Source organism: Cynara cardunculus, assembly GCF_001531365.2.
Source record: "Cynara cardunculus var. scolymus isolate 2C chromosome LG 14, CcrdV1, whole genome shotgun sequence".
Classification (NCBI taxonomy): Eukaryota; Viridiplantae; Streptophyta; class Magnoliopsida; order Asterales; family Asteraceae; genus Cynara; species Cynara cardunculus.
In genome coordinates, this window is record NC_037541.1 from 2876465 (window position 1) to 2896082 (window position 19618).

At 36.3% G+C, this 19618-nt stretch overlaps 1 protein-coding gene across 1 annotated transcript; it reads right to left on the reverse strand.

Annotated features, from left to right (window-relative positions):
- Positions 1–646: 646 nt before the first annotated feature.
- On the reverse strand, positions 647–18258 carry LOC112526851 (cellulose synthase A catalytic subunit 8 [UDP-forming]-like). Its single transcript, XM_025137274.1, has 24 exons — positions 18118–18258; positions 17296–17392; positions 15625–15686; positions 14921–14977; positions 14260–14319; positions 13335–13391; positions 13001–13043; positions 12058–12135; positions 11270–11597; positions 10625–10778; positions 9967–10038; positions 5678–5870; positions 5448–5527; positions 5264–5315; positions 5012–5156; positions 4641–4907; positions 4117–4462; positions 3822–3959; positions 3565–3690; positions 3127–3339; positions 2596–2839; positions 2315–2514; positions 1829–2182; positions 647–1374 (listed from the first exon to the last, which is right to left on the reverse strand). Exons 1-24 carry the CDS (start codon positions 18256–18258, stop codon positions 790–792), a joined length of 4092 nt encoding a protein of 1363 aa, XP_024993042.1. The 3' UTR covers positions 647–789.
- Between the last annotated feature and the right edge of the window lie 1360 nt (positions 18259–19618).

Below are 19618 nucleotides of genomic sequence, written 5' to 3' on the forward strand. Positions count from 1 at the left end.
ATGACAATATTTTGATTGATTTGTTGTCATTTTACAATCATTATATGATATAAAATAACATTGAACAATATTTAGGGGTAATATGGTCATTTTAATAGTTTTGTCTTGTCCTGTCCTAGTTGTACCAAACATAGGACAGATAATTAGTCTTGTCCCGTCCTGTCCCATCTAGTCTACGTACCAAACACTACCTTAAAAGACAGATTTTTTTTTTTGCCAAACAAGATTCACTTCTTAACGATTCAGAGGTTGCCTCTTAATTGAACTATTAAGAGGTAAACAAACAATCCCCAATTCAATAAATATAAAACAAAAATTTCAGTTTGTCTTAATTTCCTTTATAAGTCCTATTTTGTAATCTGTTAGTTGATCAAGCAAAACTCTTTTAATAAAATCGAAGACTAGTTGAAGTGAAGCTAAATAGACACCAAAAGGATTAGATTTAATGCATAAAGCAAAAGACCAAATAAAGACCCTTCCACTTCGTCTTTCGACTAGTCTGTTTGTAATATAAATATGTGATCCTTGTATCACCAAGATGTTTCAGGAGCTGCCCTCACTTATCGAGTAAGACTCATGGTCCTTGTCTCGTTTTTACCGGGTAAGATTCTAATCAAAACACCAATTACTCATCTATATAATCATGTGATGAATTCTTCTTTTACATTCAAAGTTTTCCCATCAATACAAATTACAGAATACAAACAAATATATGCCAAAAATTAAACCAGCTGACCAGAGTCATTCAGACCAAAAACATCTACATTTCAAAAATTACTTATTTTGTACTCAACAATCGATGGCGATGCAGCCCTGCGTAGCATTCGTATCGCCCTTGCTAACAAACGGATCGATCTTCACCCACACGAGCGAGAAAACGGATGCCAACAACACCGACCACAGAATAACGATGGTGGGGGTCCGGTTTTGGCGACCCATGAGACCTTTGAGGAATGGGTACAAATGAAGGATCACCCAAAACGCAAAGAACACCTTCCCGAAGAGTGGACCCCACGCTTCGTACCCTTTGTTGAGGGCGTCCGAGAACCCTGCCACGACTCCCACCAAGTTGAGGACGAGAAGGGTGGTGGGCGGGATCAAAACTGTTGTCCATTTGATCATGTAGAGCTCCCCAAACTCGAGATCATCGGCTGCTTTGGTGGTGACGGTGAAGTTTGTATCGACGCCCGCCAGCATTTTGAGGAATCCTTGGAAAACGGCAAAGAGATGGGCGGAGACACCACCAATCACCCAAAACTGCTCGTTACGCCACAGTTCTTCAATGCTGACACCGCTCCATCGGATTTCAAGGACACTGGTAGTAATGATTGACAAGAAGAGGCCAAGAAACCAAACTGCTGCTAGGTTTGAAAGCTGGTTCAAAGAACGAATCAATTAGTCCACAAATTATAAGAATTCAAGGGTTCTTATCTGCTTAAGGCTATGTCCGGCAAACTAGCCGATAAAAATAGCTGTTGGCTTATAAGTTAGCTGATAAACCAGACATGTGAGGTAAAAACTACCCGATAAGCTAAATGACAATGTAAAATGACCTAAAAAGACATGTTGCAAAAATCAATTGGAAAGATGTAAGGGGCATAATTGGGGAGGGAAAAAGAGCCCATGGAGCTTATTGAAATGTTACTACTTCAAGTAGGTTTTCAAAAAGCTAGCTTATAGCTGACAGAACGGGGCTTTTTCAATAAGCTCACCCAAACACGGCCTACGAGGTTGAACGCTAGAAGTCGACTCAACTACCTAGAAGACCTTTATTTGAATTGTATATTTGATTCTTCAATTTGTGTTCGGTTTAGGAAGTTGGAGTTACCGTGGGAATGATGAATTTTCCGGTTAGAAGGCAGATAGCAGGCAGCGTACAGTATGCAACGAGAGGGAGAGATGTGAATGGATAGACAATGGTGTTTATGTATGCAAGTCTTTGGAGCAACTTGAGGCGGCCACCACCCCATCCGTACCACAACGGGCAATGTCTACTCAAAAAGATCTCAACAGATCCAAGAGCCCATCTCAAAACCTGGTGCAACCGATCCGACAAATTGATAGGAGCCGACCCTTTGAATGCAGGCCTCACAGGCATGCAGTATATTGATCTCCATCCTCTACAATGCATCTTGAATCCCGTCAAGATATCCTCAGTAACCGATCCATATATCCACCCAATCTGTCGATATTGCATACAATTTAGATCAAAAACTTATTGCCAAACAGACCATTAAGGTATAATAGATCAAACAGAGAGGCATTGACCAAAAAGGTCAAGGAGTCAAAATTTACTGAATGAAGATCAATTTACCTCTTTACCCCATGCAGTTTTTTCTTCATACCCACAACTAATCACATGAATTGCTTCATTGATCATCGTTGCAGGGTTGGCAGACTCGGCTAGTCCTCCGTGTTCCATCAATGTAGACTCGATAAATACAGATGACATGCCAAAAGTTTTCTCAAAGCTCATTTGAGATATGAGTAATGACCGTTCATATTCATCATAACCTGTATGAATATACATTTAGAATTTCCAAATTGGTTCCCAAATATTAGTTTAAATCGAGCGATCTAACAAAGTAAACTTACTTTCAATCTCCTTAAGGTTAAAAATGGCCGCATTTAGATCATCCCTTCTGGAATCACGTTGAAACTCTTCTAGATCTTTCTTGGGTTTCTTGGGGCCACAACAGCAAGAAGAAGATGAAGAAGAAGGCTTCGGTAATCTTGGTAGAGATTGAGGTCCATAACCATATAGCGCTTGCCTATAGAAAACACAACCTGTTCCTACATAAACCGGTCCTTGAATGCCATCTAATCCTTTCATGTTAACCTGAATTTAACAAACAAGAATTTCATTATGAACCATAAGAACTTTTTTCTGATCTTTGTACTTCCTATGTTTCAAAAAGATTGCTAAATGTCAATTTTAGCCTTGATCACAAAGGGAGTAATGAATTTCTCCATCTTATAACTGAAGGGTAGAATTGAAAAGTAGGCACTTATGAAAGTGGACATTTATTTGGGGACAAACTAAAAGAAAAATATTGGATGCTTTGGGACGGAGGGAAGTACCATTTAACCATCATTATGCTATCTATAATGGAATACAAGGCTTACATCAAAGAAAACTGTGTTCCGGTTGGCGTATCTGTCACTACGGTCAATGCCATCAAACCTCTGAGGGAACTGGATATAACATACATCACGGCCAACTTGTGGGTCCATCAAGAAACACATTGCCTCTCGAACCGCCTTGCTATTGTTTACGTAGTGATCACAATCCAGATTAAGTATGTAGGGTGCATTTGTGAGAATTGCAGACACCCTTACCTGAAAAAACATAGTAATGAAATTTAGTGGAGTCCTTGTGAAGGACCACCGATTTCTTCTAAAAGACAGGGAATGTTAGTAAACCAAAGAAGACCAAATGAGGCCAGTATATTCCACCCTGACGTGTGATCAGAGGGATGTAGGCAGGCCTGACCTCTGCCCCAAAGAGCAGAGCGGCTATTTCCCTGAAAAAGTGGGAATGTATTTTGTAGCTTTGGGATTTACCAGAGCATTTTCAGCACCGGCTTTTTTGTGGTGTTGATATCCTGGTCTTTTCTCTCTAGAGACGTAAACTAGTCGAGGAAGCTCGTTTCCTTCAATGTCATGGGCACCACTATGTCCTAGGAAAACCTGAAATGTGCAAAATGGGGGCTATTTAGCGACATTTGTATTAATATTGGTTGTTATTTTCTGAGAATATTAGCAGGTGTGACTTGCTAAAAATGAAACGAAAAGTGATAACACTGGAAAGGGTAGTCGACCTGAATCATGCCAGGGTGGTCACGGGTGTTATTTCCTGGCCATGGTGTTCCGTCTTGCATAGTCCATCCCTCATCTGGAGTTTTCTGAGCTTTTGCTACTAAAGCATTTACCCGCACTTTGTATTCCTCATAATCTCGCTGCAATCAAGAAGCAGATGAGAAGAATGTTAAACTTGCACATTAATCTTTAGTACAACTTATTGTGAAACAAATTGTTGGTGTTAAATCTGCTAATAATTTGAGGATCAACAGTTTTCAGCAAAAAGATTAACTTCTTTTATTTAAAGACACTTACTTTCATTGCTCTACGTTCCTTAACAAACGATGGCTGCACTTTATCTTTCAAGTAGTCAATCTTCTGGGAGAAGTAAAATTCTGGCGCCCGTGGTTCTATTGAGAACCGTTTGCAGAACGGGACCCACTTCCTTGCAAACTCTGCTGTTTCAACAAGGGATTCAAATGAAAGCATTGCAGCACCATCATCAGAGACATAACACGAGACCTTATCAACTGGGTAGTCCACGGCAAGGATTGAAAGAACGGTATTTGCAGTAATTAGAGGAGGTTCTTTCAAAGGATCGACTGTGCTCACAAAGAAGTCAACAGCAGCAAGTTCTGAAGGTTGGCCCTCTCTTTCATACCTGAGATAACCATTAGTCTACTATTAAGATTGGATCATCTTTGAATAAAGGGTACCAGCTTCTCTTAATTGAGTTGAGATGGAGGGGGGTCTTGTTTATTCATAGGTGAATCAGTTTGTGAATACATATGATCACAGGATATAATGCCAAATGGGTGGGAGAAGAGTGAGGGGATTACCTTGCAGATAGCTCATCAGTGAATGTAACCCTATTAATCGGATACCATTTAGGGAACTGATCCAACACCCAAGAAATAGCAAACCAGATCTCACAAATAACAGAAGTGAGCCACAAACCATAAGAACTCTCAACTGGGTTTGTTATTCTGTAATTGAAGAAAAGCCCCAAAATGATCAATCGCAGAATAATCACAACCCGATATGGTGTAATTTGGCTCTTTGGAACTGGAACTATTTGTGAAAGTGGTTGCATTGCCCCTGCCGACCTGCACAAACCATTATCGCTTCTCATAACAACGTAATCCATGCAATGATATGTTCAATACAAATATATATATATATATATATATATATATATATATATACTTACTCCTGCTTTTCATCCATCTGTTGCTCTATAGGAATTTGAACTTCTTTAGCAGCCTTACTGACTGCCTTCTTTTTCTTGTTCTTCTTATCCTTCCAACTTTCAACCCTGTTCTTCCAGATTGGGTTCCCACCTTCATCAATCATATCTTCATAAAGAAGGAATGAAAATAGCGAACAAATTAGCGAACACAAACGAATTGATTCTAAATTGAAGTGCTAAAATTTCCATGCGACTCAAATTCAATAAACTCACCACTGTCCACTGTTGACACAGTGCTTATATTTCTTGCATGAAGTCCAGCATCCTTCACCAAAAAAGATGGGAAGACAAATTACTTAAAATGCTCTTATGGGTATACATCAAGATGCTAGAAAATTACCCGAACTCATTCAAATTTTTGAAAAGATGATTAGATCGTCATGTTCATGACTTGTACCTGACTGCTATTAAGGTGACCAGCCATAGTAGTGTGGGTGACATGCTCCTTTTCTGCCACATCAAGGGTTGTCAAGCTCCCTGTGTAATTGGAAAATATAAGGTGCAACTATGCCATTACAGTAACTCATGTGTGTTTACATATCTCAAATTCTAAGTTCATATGGAAATCAAAAAACAAAAATCCAGAAAAAGGGGATTCACAATAGAGATAAAAGAGTAATATAATACCATCATAAGGGGTACCACATTGTAAGCAAGCAGTGATGCCTTCCTTGATCTCATAATCCAAACAAGCCTTACAAATCGGGAAATTACACTCATGGCAACCCACAAATACTCCAATCCCATCGGATTGAAACCCAACTTGCTCGCCACAAGTGTTGCAATTGGGCATCTCCGGCTTCATCATTTTGCTTCCTCCCTAATCAACCCCCAATTCGCTAGGGTTTTTGAAATTGAACTCGAATTGACTTGATGGTTCCTTCTGTTCTTGATCCTTTTCTTTATATGGAGTTGAAAAACGTTTGATAGGGTATTATGATATGGTTGGTGTGGCATTTTAGCACAAGTGAAAGGGAAGGGTTGCTGGTATGGAGGTTGGGATGTTGGTGTCTTTCTTGAATTGAGATGTTGAAGCAAAGGAAAGATGATTTTCATGGTGTTGAGATTTGAAAAATATTTGCGGGAATTTGAAGGAATGCGGTTGAAGTTGCAGGTGGATTTGTCCACCCCATCGGTGTCCATTGACAGATGAACTGATCAAGGTACAAGTTTTTATGCATAATGTATAACTCATTGCTGAACTGATCAGTGTTATTTAGGTCACATTTTTATGCATTTCTTTTACAAATTTGCCACCAAATAATTTGATGAATATTTTAAAGTAAACTACAAATTCGGTCCTTGTTGTTTGTTATAAATAAAAGTTTTAGTCGCTACAGTTTTGAAATTACAAGATGATCATTGTAGTTTGTAAAAATGTCCGGATTTGATTCCTGCATTTAACGGTTGTTAAAGAGTTCGGCTAAGTGTGAGAGGCATTTTTGTTCTTTTTTTTATCTTTTACCTACGGGTGTCAATGATCCAAGTCGAGTCGAGTAATAGGTTAATCGAGTCGGGCTCAAAAAATTAATACTACACTCGAGCTTGAGTAACTTTTTCTATATAGGGTTCGAGCTCGAGTTCTAATATTTTTTGAGTTATCAAGATCGAGTTTGATGCTTATTCATGGGCTCGAACTCACAATTGACTAATTCTTTATCGGCTTGAACTCTATAATTTTTAATATTTTTATTGTATGATAAATGTATGAGCATGTTTGGCTCGAAAAAGGGTATATAATCGAATGGCTTGGCTCAGTTTAAAAATTTGAATTGAGTTTTTGAATGACCCGAGTCAAACATTAGTGTTATAAAGCTCGGCTCGTTAAGTTAAACGAGTTCTATCTTATGTTCGAGATTGACTCGAGCTCAAGATAAACGAGTTTGAGCTCGAGTAGTTCGTTAAAAGTTCGAATCGTTTACATCCCTACTTTTATCCGATCAAATCAGTTTCATGATTTTGGTTCTTTTGGTTTTTTATTGGATAAAAAACAAAAGATAATAAAAGAACGACAAAAAGTATAAGGACAAAAAGTGTTATTTTGACAAACCATAGGGACTAAATTTATAGTTTACTCAATATTTTTAAGATAATAAACAAAATGTACTTTAAATCAAACTTTCTTTTAGATAATGTATTTTTTTGCACTAATTATGATATAATATATCAATTAAAATATAAAAAAACATTAAAACAAAATTATGTTATTATTTATATAAAAATAAAATAACATAAATTTGGTATTCTAAATAAAAATAGCTAGTCATCATTTATATTAATCATATTGTAGTTTACAAAAAAAAAAAAAAACTACGAAAAAGGTCCAAGTGTTTTAGTAAAAACGATAATGTGTTTTAGTAAAAACGATAATGGTTATTGTGGATTGTATTTTGCTATGAAAACAATCTCTTGTATTACTTTCATTAAAAATGACTGTTAAGCAAGGGACATTTTAGTCCTTTTTTCCATAGTTTTTATAAAATAATGAAAACGGACCATTAATATAATTTGGTGTGTAATTTGAGATAAAGGGGCGTCCGAGATATACATAACTTGGTGTTTGACCGTCTATTGTCTGTGTATATATGTATATATTAAAGATATAATTAAGTTACCGAGTTTTAATTTTTTATTAAAGACAATTATGGGAATGAGTATAAGAACAGAAATGCCCCTCAACTAATGACACTTTGACTAATGGATTGGTGACAATAACGATCATTATTGTATTTATTGAAACACAGGGACACTTTTCGTAGTTCTGTGTAAACGACAAGAACAAAAATTGTATTTTTACTCTTCTAAAAATAAATACAATGTACGATGACAATGCATAAAAAAGTTCTAACCATTCTTTTTCTCGTTTTTTTTTTTTTTTTTTTTTGAAAAAATACCATATATCTTTTGTGATATTCGAATTCAATGTTATCAATTTTCCCATTAGGATTTTTTGGAAAATATTAAGGACGTTTGATTAGAGGTATTAAGCAGTCACTAATGGGATTGAATATAAAAGAAACTGTTTGATTTTATATAATATAATAAGTCCATTCCTCTGAAATTTTTTATTCTAGGTCAAACTGGGGAGGAGGGGGGGGGGGGGGGGGGGAATGAAAATTCATTTTCATTTTCATTCTGTCATTTTCATTCATATGTCTGAGCCAAACAATCCCATAGCGTTATTGATTTTTATCATAAATTAGGTTGAATGTCCAACCGAAGTTGATTCAATGGCTTTTTGGTTAGAAAAGACAATAATAAGGTTGAAAATTAGTTAAACTCATATGAACCCAACTCGAGAAACCCGACTACATGTAATCCACCACTTAGGAGCTGTTTGACAGTTGCTGAATGATTTGGTGCAGAATGGTTAAGTGGTCAGAATGGTTAAGAGGGCCATAATGGTTAAATGCTGAATGAAATAATGTTTTTTGGTAACTGTTCTCTGAATGACAGTAAATTACCATTTTAACCCTGATAGATCTCAAAAACCTACGATAGATAAATCTAGCATTCGATCTTGAAAGGTGAGCAAAACCTCAAAATCAAAAGGCAAATCAACGGAGATAATCAAAAACCACAAAATTCTAGAAAGATGTATACCTTTGGAGGCTTCGAAGTTGAAGGCACAGAATCATTAGGGTTTATATCTGAATCACCAGAGCTTTGATTGATTTGCTTTTCAATACAACCCAAATCCAAACAGCCCAAATCCATATCCTTCGATTATCTCAATAATGAATGAATCAAATGTGATAAAAATGAAAAAAGTACCAGTGAGTATGAAGCGACGTGCGTGAAGAGAGGGGTTGGGAAGAAGGGGTGGAAGGAGGCAGAGGCGTTTGGCATCGATGACCTGAGTATCGCCGTCGGAGAAGCAGAGGCGGGCCTAGTCGCCGATGCCATTGTCGGAGAGAGGGAATGAAAAAGGAGGCAGGTCTATGAGATGGAGAGATTGGCGAGATCGTTTGGGAGGAAGAACGATGCGTGGGAGGAGGAGAGGGAACGATGAAGCTGGAAGGAGAGGAGATGTGGGGAAGGGTAATCCTGGAAAAATAAGCCTCTGAACCATTAGGCAACCCATTAGATGAAAAATCGTTAAGAGATAATTGTCACCATTAAGAGGTTCCATTTTTTTTGCCAAACAGCCCCTGCCTCTTACCGATTAAGAGGCTCCTTTTTAATGTCACCATTAAGAAGCAAACAAACAGCCCCTTAATCAACACGTACAGTGGTTAGGCCAACTTCAAAATTACCCTGGAAAACAGGTATAATGCTAAAACTAGGATTCGAACCCATGCCATTTTGGACAAGACAATTTAATCCGATGACTTAAACAAGCTCAACCACCACAAACTTCTATCATATGTCTAAACATTACTATAGTACCCTTTAGAAATGTTATTTTTTTTCCACTAAGACGGATGCACGAAGCGGTCGCACATGCCATTGTATGCCACCACATAGATCTGCCCCGACTGACATCCACTTCTAACATGCAAAACATAACTACAAGTTTTATGTCCGAAGACCATCGATTTAACCTGCTAACACAAACTCATCCACAAGTTTTGCTCTATCATAGAATTTAAGTTTCCCGAATCATAACAAATCAAAACGGTTGACTGGTACCTTTAAGAAACGAGCAATGTTGGTCGGGGGGGCACCGCTTCTCGCTCCAGGTTATTTAGCTTAATGACCTCCTGGCAAAGTGATTCTAAATCCACACCCTTCTGACAACTTTCTAGTCATTCTTATGTATGGATGTGACATTATACTGTTGAACAGTTACATTCTCAAATATGTCAAAAGGTTATGGATTTAGAAAAAACCCAGTCAAAAGGTCATTTAACCAAAAGATCCTTCTCACTTCTTGGCTCTGGGCAGCTTATAGCTCATTATGCAACTGTATAAACCTTCACTACTTTAGAGGTATCACATACAACAAGATTTTCCGAATCAGTCGGGGTGGTGCACAGCCAATTTACCTAGCCACATACATATATAACCATAAGTCACGAGTTAAAGTTAAAAACCGAGAACTAGATATGTTTTTCTTGTCCCATGAACGAGAACTTTTAACTATTAGTCAAATACCAAAACCGCCCTCCAAGAGAGATAAAACTAAGAGATCTTGTGGCACCTTATGTGGTTAAAAAGGAGAAATAAGTAATTCTAACTTGAAGGGTTGCCAAAAAGAGAATTTAAAAATGGAAATTCTTGCACATCTTTCAAAAACAGCAAAGAAAAAGAAATCTTGGTGGAACCATTATTAGTCAACCCAACCCAATATATCCCACTTGGAGGTGGGGTTTGAGTATTGGAACGTATGCTGACCTGACCTCTACTCTCTATTCAAAGTGTAGAGCAGATGTTGAACCCATAAATGGAAACTTTTGAAGAAACATTAATGTTTCTAGGGGTCTTCATGAGAACAGCCACTCTACTCCATCAAGTACAGGTCGGTCTACGTATATCTTACCTTCCCCGGACCCATCTCAGGTGGGATATACTGGGTTCGTTTGGTTACGAGTGGGACAGAGGGAGTACAGAGGAAAGAGAGGATCAACATACTTTTCTGCTCAAATTTATGTTCAAATGTAGAAAGTCATTGTTGTCACAACTTTGGTCGGCTTCGAAGAATCTGGACCAGTTCCAAGCTTTCACAGCTTTATCATTGCCCCCTGATATTATGTACCTTCCTTTCTCCCCAAACATAGAAAATGCCCTATGTCACAGTCATAAATAATTTCAATCTTTCAATAGTTCACATTAGTACAAATAACAAAAATTAACAATTATTTGACTTTCTTGGTACCACTTTTACGCTCCAAAACTGTTATGAAGGTGTTAGCAAACTTAATATAAGAAGTGTTTGCTTTCTTATTGGAAATTTGCAATGATCATGTCAGTTTTGGACATAAAAAATGGTATTTGACTATGCATTTGGTATGCAGACAGGAACAGACATGACTGGATAGAACTGGATTGGCCAGATGCAAGTGTGAGAATTGTGGAAGGTTTTATGGTTTTAATTTGACATGGTTAGTTTAGTAATTTACCAATTTTGTCAATTCTAGTTCCAACTATTTTGATGGGACAAAAAGATTGCAATTTTGTCCTACTGTCACGCCAAATGTGAGACAACAAGTTCTTGTTCTGTAGTGTCTGTCCTACAAAAAGTATGTCAACAACGGAGTAACGAAAATGACTACTTACACACACGATACTGCAGCAGTATGCCCCCCAGAGGAATAATCTAAACGCAACCTCGTTCTTTGATTTTGATCTTGGTTTTCAGAATTTGGTGATGAAGCACTTCCATTTGATCTTGATTGACCACCTTTTCTCGGTTTTGAAGAACCCTTGGACTTGGCAGCAGAAAATTCTGATTCGATGTTAATAACATCAACAACACCATCACCTCTGGCCACAACACATATCTTGTCAAATTTATCTAACATATCAACTTCAGGAACTGTAATTGCGTGGACGAAAGCAGGATTGAAGCACTGCACATCATTACTACTCTCTGCATCATACTTTCCTGAAAGAAAGGAATCATAGATTCAATTAGATATAAAAGTGCAAGACTTGACCAACACCACCATGGCTCATATACCTTTAGAGACACCATCTTGATACTGTGAAGAGCTATCCTCTACCCTCAGTTTACGAAAAAGTGTTTGTTGGTGAAAAACCAAGTGTTTCAAGAAGTTTGAAATGCATGGAGACTATAACACATGTGGTTCAAGTCATGTGTCAAAACAAAAAGTAGCACACAAAGTATGGAGGAAAAAAATAAAGCATAAATCAAACAAAATGAAGGTAATTCTCCAGCTTCTTTTTTTCATTGTGGGGCCTGGAGAGGGTAACATATACACAGAGCTTACCTCTACCCCAAGATGGGTAGAGAGGCTTTTTCCGTAAAGACCTTTGCCTGTAACAAACACACAAAATATTGATACGTCTAGCAAGACTGAAATTGCAATTCGGCATATTCATACCCAAGTCCATAACTTTGAATGGTCGTCCTTTGGAGAAGTCCCACATTATAAGCTTTGAATCAAGCCCGCCAGTAATGACTGCAAAAGGATATTTTTCATACATCATCTCAACCAACCAAATGAGTTGCATAGGCATTTAAACAAAAACATCAGGATTTAAGAATAAGTTGCACATCTCATATGTAAAAGCACATTAGACCTTTAAATAATGTTTATAAACCAAATAAATTTGAAAAAAAAAAAGATTAGCATTGGTAAAACCAATATAAATACTAGTATTACATGACCTCTTATACTAGCAATATGGTAGTCTTACGCTTCTTTAAATACGATGAATATATCTCGATAGAATAAGATGATAGAATATAATATGGATTTATTCCCCATATATTATTAATTTATGATGTTTATCCTTTAGTAGGTCTTTCCTAATCATATTAGGATTCTATAGATATCTCCTATTTGCAGTAGGACTCTCTCGTGACCAGTATATAAATAGATAGCAATCTTGTTAGGACTAAAATAGTCCTAAGCATTTGAAAGTTTTATAAAGTCCTTTTACTTTGTATTGTATTGTAATATTTGTAATTGGGCTTAAGGGTATTGGGCTAGCTTTAACTTGTAAATGTCACCTATAAATAGGTGACATGGTCTAAGATTAGCATGTTGTTAATTCTAGTTGATCATGTTAAGTCGGTTGATCATGTTCATCTTCATCTTCTACATCTCTTAATCTTCATCTACATTCTTGATTTGCTGTATGATTTGGGACTCACAAATGAAGAAGCCCTTGTCAAGGAACTCAATTATTCTCTAATATATCTAGTCAAAACATATAAAAAATAACCCTGAATATATTCATTTTCAGATTCAACGCAATGGTTGGTGTATAAAATAAAAACACACAGGGATGCATGCAGTGAAACTATATGAAAAATAATACCTTCCCAAGGTCTCCAAGGAAGAAATTGCACACTGCTACATATCTGGAAATACGTTAAGTTGACAAGCAACTAAATGACTGTAGAGGCCACACACCATTTACAACTAAAGGCTATATATTAGAAAATAGCAAATAATGAGGAACCAGAGGGGACTCTCTTTCTGCTTCTCTCTTTAATTTGTATTGTTTTGTGTCCGTGTTCTTATTTGTGCCAGGGGCACATATAAGAAGATGTCTGATTATGAAGTGATGCTCTCATCTACAAATGTACAGTCTGTTGATTGATCATTTCAATCTAGTAAGAAACCACATTAGGTGGTTGATTTAAAGATACACTTTCATGGGCAGCTCTTAATGTCTTATAAAGGCACTTTTGGCGTATGTCAATGATCTGCAAGACAATGATCACTAGTCAATACATGGAGAATAGCTTTATTGTTAACAAGAGTGAATTGATAAGAACCGGAAAGACATATATATTGATAATAGACAAGAAATAGAACATATTAACAAACTTAACAAACAAGTGAACAGACCTATATTCGAGAGACAGGCCAACTCTCCTAATGCTATGGCCTACTTTCCACAGGTAGACCAACTCTCCTAAGATGCTCAGTCACTCGATTCTATTTGACAAAGAAAATAAGCATAGTAATCTCCTGGCACTCCCACTCTATTAGTCTCTCGACTCTCATATATAAAATACCAAAATTGCCATTGCTTACTAGTTTTCATACTTATTTATAGAATGGACCTATACTGGTTTAGACGTAACATAAATGCCTAGCTAGAAGGCAGAAGATAGAGCCATAGTGGGAGAAAAAGGAAAAATAAAATCATTGACCAACTACAGGCAGATCAAGCACTTTTATAAGCTTAATTGCTGATTAAGAATGGCAGAGAAATTTGTGTATGCATCGAGGATGTTAAGGTTGAAAAATTCACTAGGCAAATTTCTATGCTTGATAGGAATTACAGATAGATTGGACAAGGGAAGCAAACTTTCAAAAGATATTTGCTTCTTATTGTTATGGTTTTGAATAGGAACAAGGTGATGAAATATCGCACCACAAGATTATTTCATTGTTTCTGCTTTTGGCACTGATGAATTATGCTACCGATTTGATCTATAGATGACAACTTAAAAAGGGAACGACATATTTTATGATAATTTAACTCAAGTATGTAACAACTCTACATTAGAGATGCATCATGTTGTAGAGAAGAAGAAAAAAAATCTATCAACCAAATAAACAAACCTTTATATCACCACCATCGTCTGCAGCTGCAAGAAATGATGACTTTGAGTTGCATGTGATCTGCATTAAAAGAAGTGTATGTTCAACGATGATGAAAATGGTGCCCATCTATCATTAGCTTCCGAGTTTAGAAAAAGAAAAACAGATAGCTAAGGTGGGAAAATAGTATAAGTTCCAGGGATAAGAGAAGTTGGGAAAGCAAAGCCAATGAAAGGAGAAATTGTGAACTCTATAACAACCTGGTGTATGAAGCTATACATGGAATGGAAAACAATGTCTCGAGGAAACACAAAATCTATAACTTAAAATGAACACCAATGTGAGAGGGTAAACTCCTTATTAAAGTAAACTATAATGTCACCACTGTGGAAGTGAAACTGTGACCAACACCAACTTATCGTGTTTGACATTGTTGGATGGTTGGCATGCAAGTTATTTAAACCTACATGCCAAGGAAAATAATAAACATCATAAGAAAAGGTTAAAAAACACAAGTTAGTTCTAGACCACATTTCAATCACGGCCTTCTAATGTTCTATGCTCAAAGAAATAAACTAGCACATATTGTTGTCAGCCTTCAATATCCGCACTTATATGTAATACATGGCCATAATTAAAACAAAGTAGGAACTTCTGGATAAATGATGATGAAAATTTGAACCTGGTTTATCTCCTCTTTGTTGTAGTTGTAACTCTCCAATGGCTTCCATGATGCAAGCTGTAAGATGAACTTCAGTTTTGCAGCCTCTAAGAATAAGCATGGAACAAAAATTGTTCTCAAGAAAATCAACAGACATTTGTACGTCAAGTGAAAAATGCACCAGCACAAATATGTAAAAAGAAAACTTCATTGTTCCATAAAAAGAGTACACATATGACAGTTCAGTTGTCTCTCCCTACATCCGACAAAGAGTCCCACATTTGACTTATTTTGAATGTCAAATGAATCAACATTTCACAGTCAGACTTGGAGCGAACTGTTTAGATTGTAGCCAAATAAAATTGAAAGCTACTATCAACTACAAAAATGGTATGCAATAAGAGAAATTGTTAGACATAAAAAACCTATATCAATTTTGAATTTGAAAAGTAATACATTTGAATATTACTAAGAAAAGGTGACACAAATGGTGGGGATGAGGGTACACTTAATTCATTGGGAACAGATTGTAACTATCCTACACAAGAGGTACTTAATAATTATACTACAAAAATTGGGTATTATAAAGGTAAAGAAAATTGTACAAATAATGAATCAGGATTACTATGTTTTGACTCTTAAAAGTCGTTTACAAACTTTTTTCTATGAGATAAAGGGAGTAATATAAAGAAAAAGAAACATAAAGATTATCCAATAAAAATTACCATATGTACATCAAAGACCTTCACTTCATTTTCTGAGGAAGCATATATAATATCTTCATTCCCTACATCATCAAGAAATGCAAGCAACCAATAAACATTACTACCTTCCGGATGCTGATGAGATTAGCCCATACATTCATGTTTTATCTAAGCAAAAACTTTCATAAGAAATAAATAACATAACATATATCTCTCCATTCATGCACCTAAACCATTTCTAGTTTAAGTTTAAGCTACATTAGATATTTTGTACCTTTGCAGAAGATCACTCTCAAATTCAATTTTTCCTACAACAAAGCCGCCAATTTTTAAGTCTAATCCAGGAGACAGGATATCCATTATACATTACCTACACCAAGCCCTTCGTCAATCAAATGCAACTCCAAATGCCGTTGATCTAGCCATTGGTCTTTATGAAGCCAAATATATATCTCTTTCCTAATGTTTTTATATGATCACTTGTCTCCTTTGCCTAGATCTTTAATTGCTTGTACAAAACAAGTCTCTATTCCTAAAGATTGTTCTCGCAAGGCTTTAAGCCATTTTGGCTAGAGCATTGCAGCAATAAAGGATAATTCCTCGTATGAAAATAAAACTTGCAACTTGGTGGACCTACCCAAAGGAAAGAAGGATGTTGTATTTAAATGTGTATTTACGGTCAAAGTTAACTTTGATGGTTTCTTGGTTTGTGTTAAGGCACGAGTAGTTGCTAGAGGATATGCTCAAGCTCATGGAGTTGGATACATGAACCTAACATCTCAAGTAACAATATCTCACTGTGGCTCACCCAGCTCCTTAAAGATTTTCATTTACTAGAATGGTGCTTCAGGTTGATCATAGTGCATAGGAATCATAGATTATTGTGTCTTAGTTGGTGGAAACCTGGTTTCATGGAGGCAAAAGAAGCAAAATATTGCATCCTGATCTACTGTTGAATTTGAGTACAGAGCCATGACAGAGTCTGCATGTGAAATTATCTGAAACCTTTTAGCAAAAGTTGGTTTCAAGTGTTCGTGACCAGAAAAACTTTTGTGTGATAAACTGATAATCAGGTTGATCTTCGTATTGTCTCAATCTATTGTTTCATTGTCACTTGGTTTTTAAGAAAATTCAAGAGACTTATATCTACCAAAGTCATAAAGCTGTGAAATCAAATAGATGATGCATTCAGAAAACCTTTAGTGGGTCTCAGGTTGAATATCTGGTGTAACAAGATGGGAATTCTCCAGTTTAAGGGGGAGTGCTACAGTTTACAGAGTTGACTGTCCATGTCTGCCAAGCATAGTGATAGGAAGCTAGCTCCTGGTATCTCCTTACCGTAACACCTATAATTTCTACATAAACCTATGATTCTGAAGTGAACAAATCATCAAGAAATATTCTACCTATTACCTGTTTGTCTTACATTTAGCAAAGGTTGAATACTCACTTAACACTCAATAAGTTTGGCCTTAAGTCCAGTTAGAATTATGTTGATGCATATGGTTAGATGTATCCTAAAGAATTTGTGGAGTCCAAGATAATCTTGTTGTAATGGAGAGCAACCAAATCAAAGACAAAAAAAAGGTATTATGAAAGTTAAACATGTTAACAAACAAGAAATCATGAAAAAACCATTTGAGGAAACAAAGATAAATTGCTACAAAAGTATCAAATCCCAATAACACAGACCTGGTTTGAAGCATAATGAGGAAATAGGATTTTGTGCAACATCAATGGTATGCAATAGATCTTTACATCGCATGTCAAACCAGCAAACACGCCCATCCTGTATACACCATAACATCATTCAATAATTAATTTCTTCCAGTAATTCTTTTGACGGTGTTCAAGAGCGGAATTCAACCAATAAAGAACATCACATTGCAAACTTTTTGTCGCCCTCGCCCCAAAAAAGAATTACACTTTGACATGCCTTTGAGGTCAACCTCGGAACATATGAAATACAAAATGAACTCTTTGATATGTACATAACATCAACACTTTTCAATCTATTACATATCTTATACTGTTTAATCCATTGATTAAACTTTTCTCTTAAATACAAAGAATCGTATTATTCTTTAAACTGGATGTTAATCCTATTGACTCCAAAAAGGCAATGTTAGGCTTAGAGAATGCAACAAGATTGCATAAAAATTAAAACCAACTCCAATCAAATTCAAAGTGGACGGTTACTACTCCTGAAACTCGTAAGCTAGAACTCAAGCAATTTAATGTTGTTATGAGGAATTCATAAAATATAAATAATACATACCAGTTTTACAGGTGAATGCTAGTTTTATTGACTCAAAAGCAACATAATCCGTAATGTACAAAGAATTCCAATCAATTCTGTAGTTAAAAGTCAATCGGTGCAAACTTAAAGTCGAGAGTTCGTCTCCTTTTCGGAATGTAAGGATTACTCGGTATCAATAACGAAACAGTAAAGCGACAACAAAAGCCAAAACAAGCAAAGAAGAAGAAAATAAAGACGAGAGAAAGGGTGCATACTTCGGCGGAGGAGGCGATGATGCCAGGGCGGTCGCGGGAGGCGATACAGCAGGTGGCGATGGCTTTATGGCCTCTCAGGCGTCTTACCTGTGATCTTCCAGCAGGCGTAGCGTTGGTATCCTTCACACTGGCTTCCGCCATTTTTGTTTCTTGATGTTGAACTGAAATTTCGCGACGTCACACATTTATCATTTTATTTAGAGTAAATTGCATTTGTAGTCCCTGTTTTATGTCATTTTTCTTGATTTGGGTCCCTATAGTTTTTATTATTTCAAATTTGTCCCTGTAGTATGCATTTTTTCTTTGTGTTGGTCCCTGTACTAACAAATGTTAAGTTCCATCCGTTAAAAGAAGGGTATTTTTAGTATTTTCCTTTTCTTTTCATTTTTGTCTCGTTTTCCTTTAAAAGATGTAACTACCACTCACCATCATCTTACATCATCACCATACATGACCGATGATCACCCAATTTAACGACAATTAGGGTGTTTATGGGTTGGGTTGATTGAATTGAAGATATTTGAACAACCTAACTCAATGCTTGCAGTTTGGAAAAATCTTAACCCAACCCAACCCAAATCAAAATGCAATCCAACCAAACCTAACCCGTATGGGTTGGTCGGGTTAGTCGGGTTGGTCGGATTGATACTTTAGTATATTAAAATATTCTTCTAACCTTGAATATGTTATTTCTATACTCATAATTTCTTTTTCATCATCAACCCTTTGATACAACTTATCCATATTTCTTACGTATATCACATTCAATTAATTTTCTCAATTTACATATATATGTTCACAGTTACTGAACATATATATGAATGAGTTATATAGAGATATGAATAGATTAAAAATATGTGTATATGAAAAGCATACATGATAGTGTAATTGTCTAATGTATATATTAATAGAAGTTCAACAAGCATATTAAATCCAAGAAATAAAAGAATATCGGGTTCATCGGGTTGGGTTGAGTTCAAATAATAGTAACCCAATATCAACCCAATACCTACGGTTTGACAATTTTACAACTCGATTAGACATCGGATTGGGTTATTTCACGTTAGGTTGGGTTGGGTTGGGTTGGTCGGATTTTTGAGCACCTCTAACCACAATACAATAAACTCTAAAAAATATCAACATGCAATCACAAACAGTAAACACAAACAACAATTTTGTGCATATTCATTCAGAAATTCATGATAGCAACCCTAAATACCACCAAATGAAATCCAATTTCAAGTACCACCAAATCCCGTAAACCAACTGGGTCCTCAGTTTTTACAGTTCCTAGTGCTTCGGCCCATATATACACCTGTTCGAGTCCCCACATTGACTAGACTCGTAACATTTATCCTCTATATATGTTGAAACCTTACTCCCTCAGTGGCTCTTTCATAAAGTAATCTAATGAGATTACCCATCTTGATGTACTATTTTCTCTTTTTAATATATTTTCAGTTCGTTTTCTAAAATGTGAAATAGATAGTTGAAATGACAA

Bases quoted from the DNA above. Each gene is read 5' to 3' on its own strand.
- LOC112526851 (XM_025137274.1), bottom strand. From the start codon at position 18,258: ATGGCGGAAGCCAGTGTGAAGGATACCAACGCTACGCCTGCTGGAAGA. The intron at 14,978-15,624 runs GTAATTTTTATT...TTCATCTTACAG, and splicing joins AGGTCTTTGATGTACATATG to CTTGCATCATGGAAGCCATT. The intron at 13,392-14,259 runs GTTTGTTTATTT...ATTGTCTTGCAG, and splicing joins ACGATGGTGGTGATATAAAG to ATCATTGACATACGCCAAAA.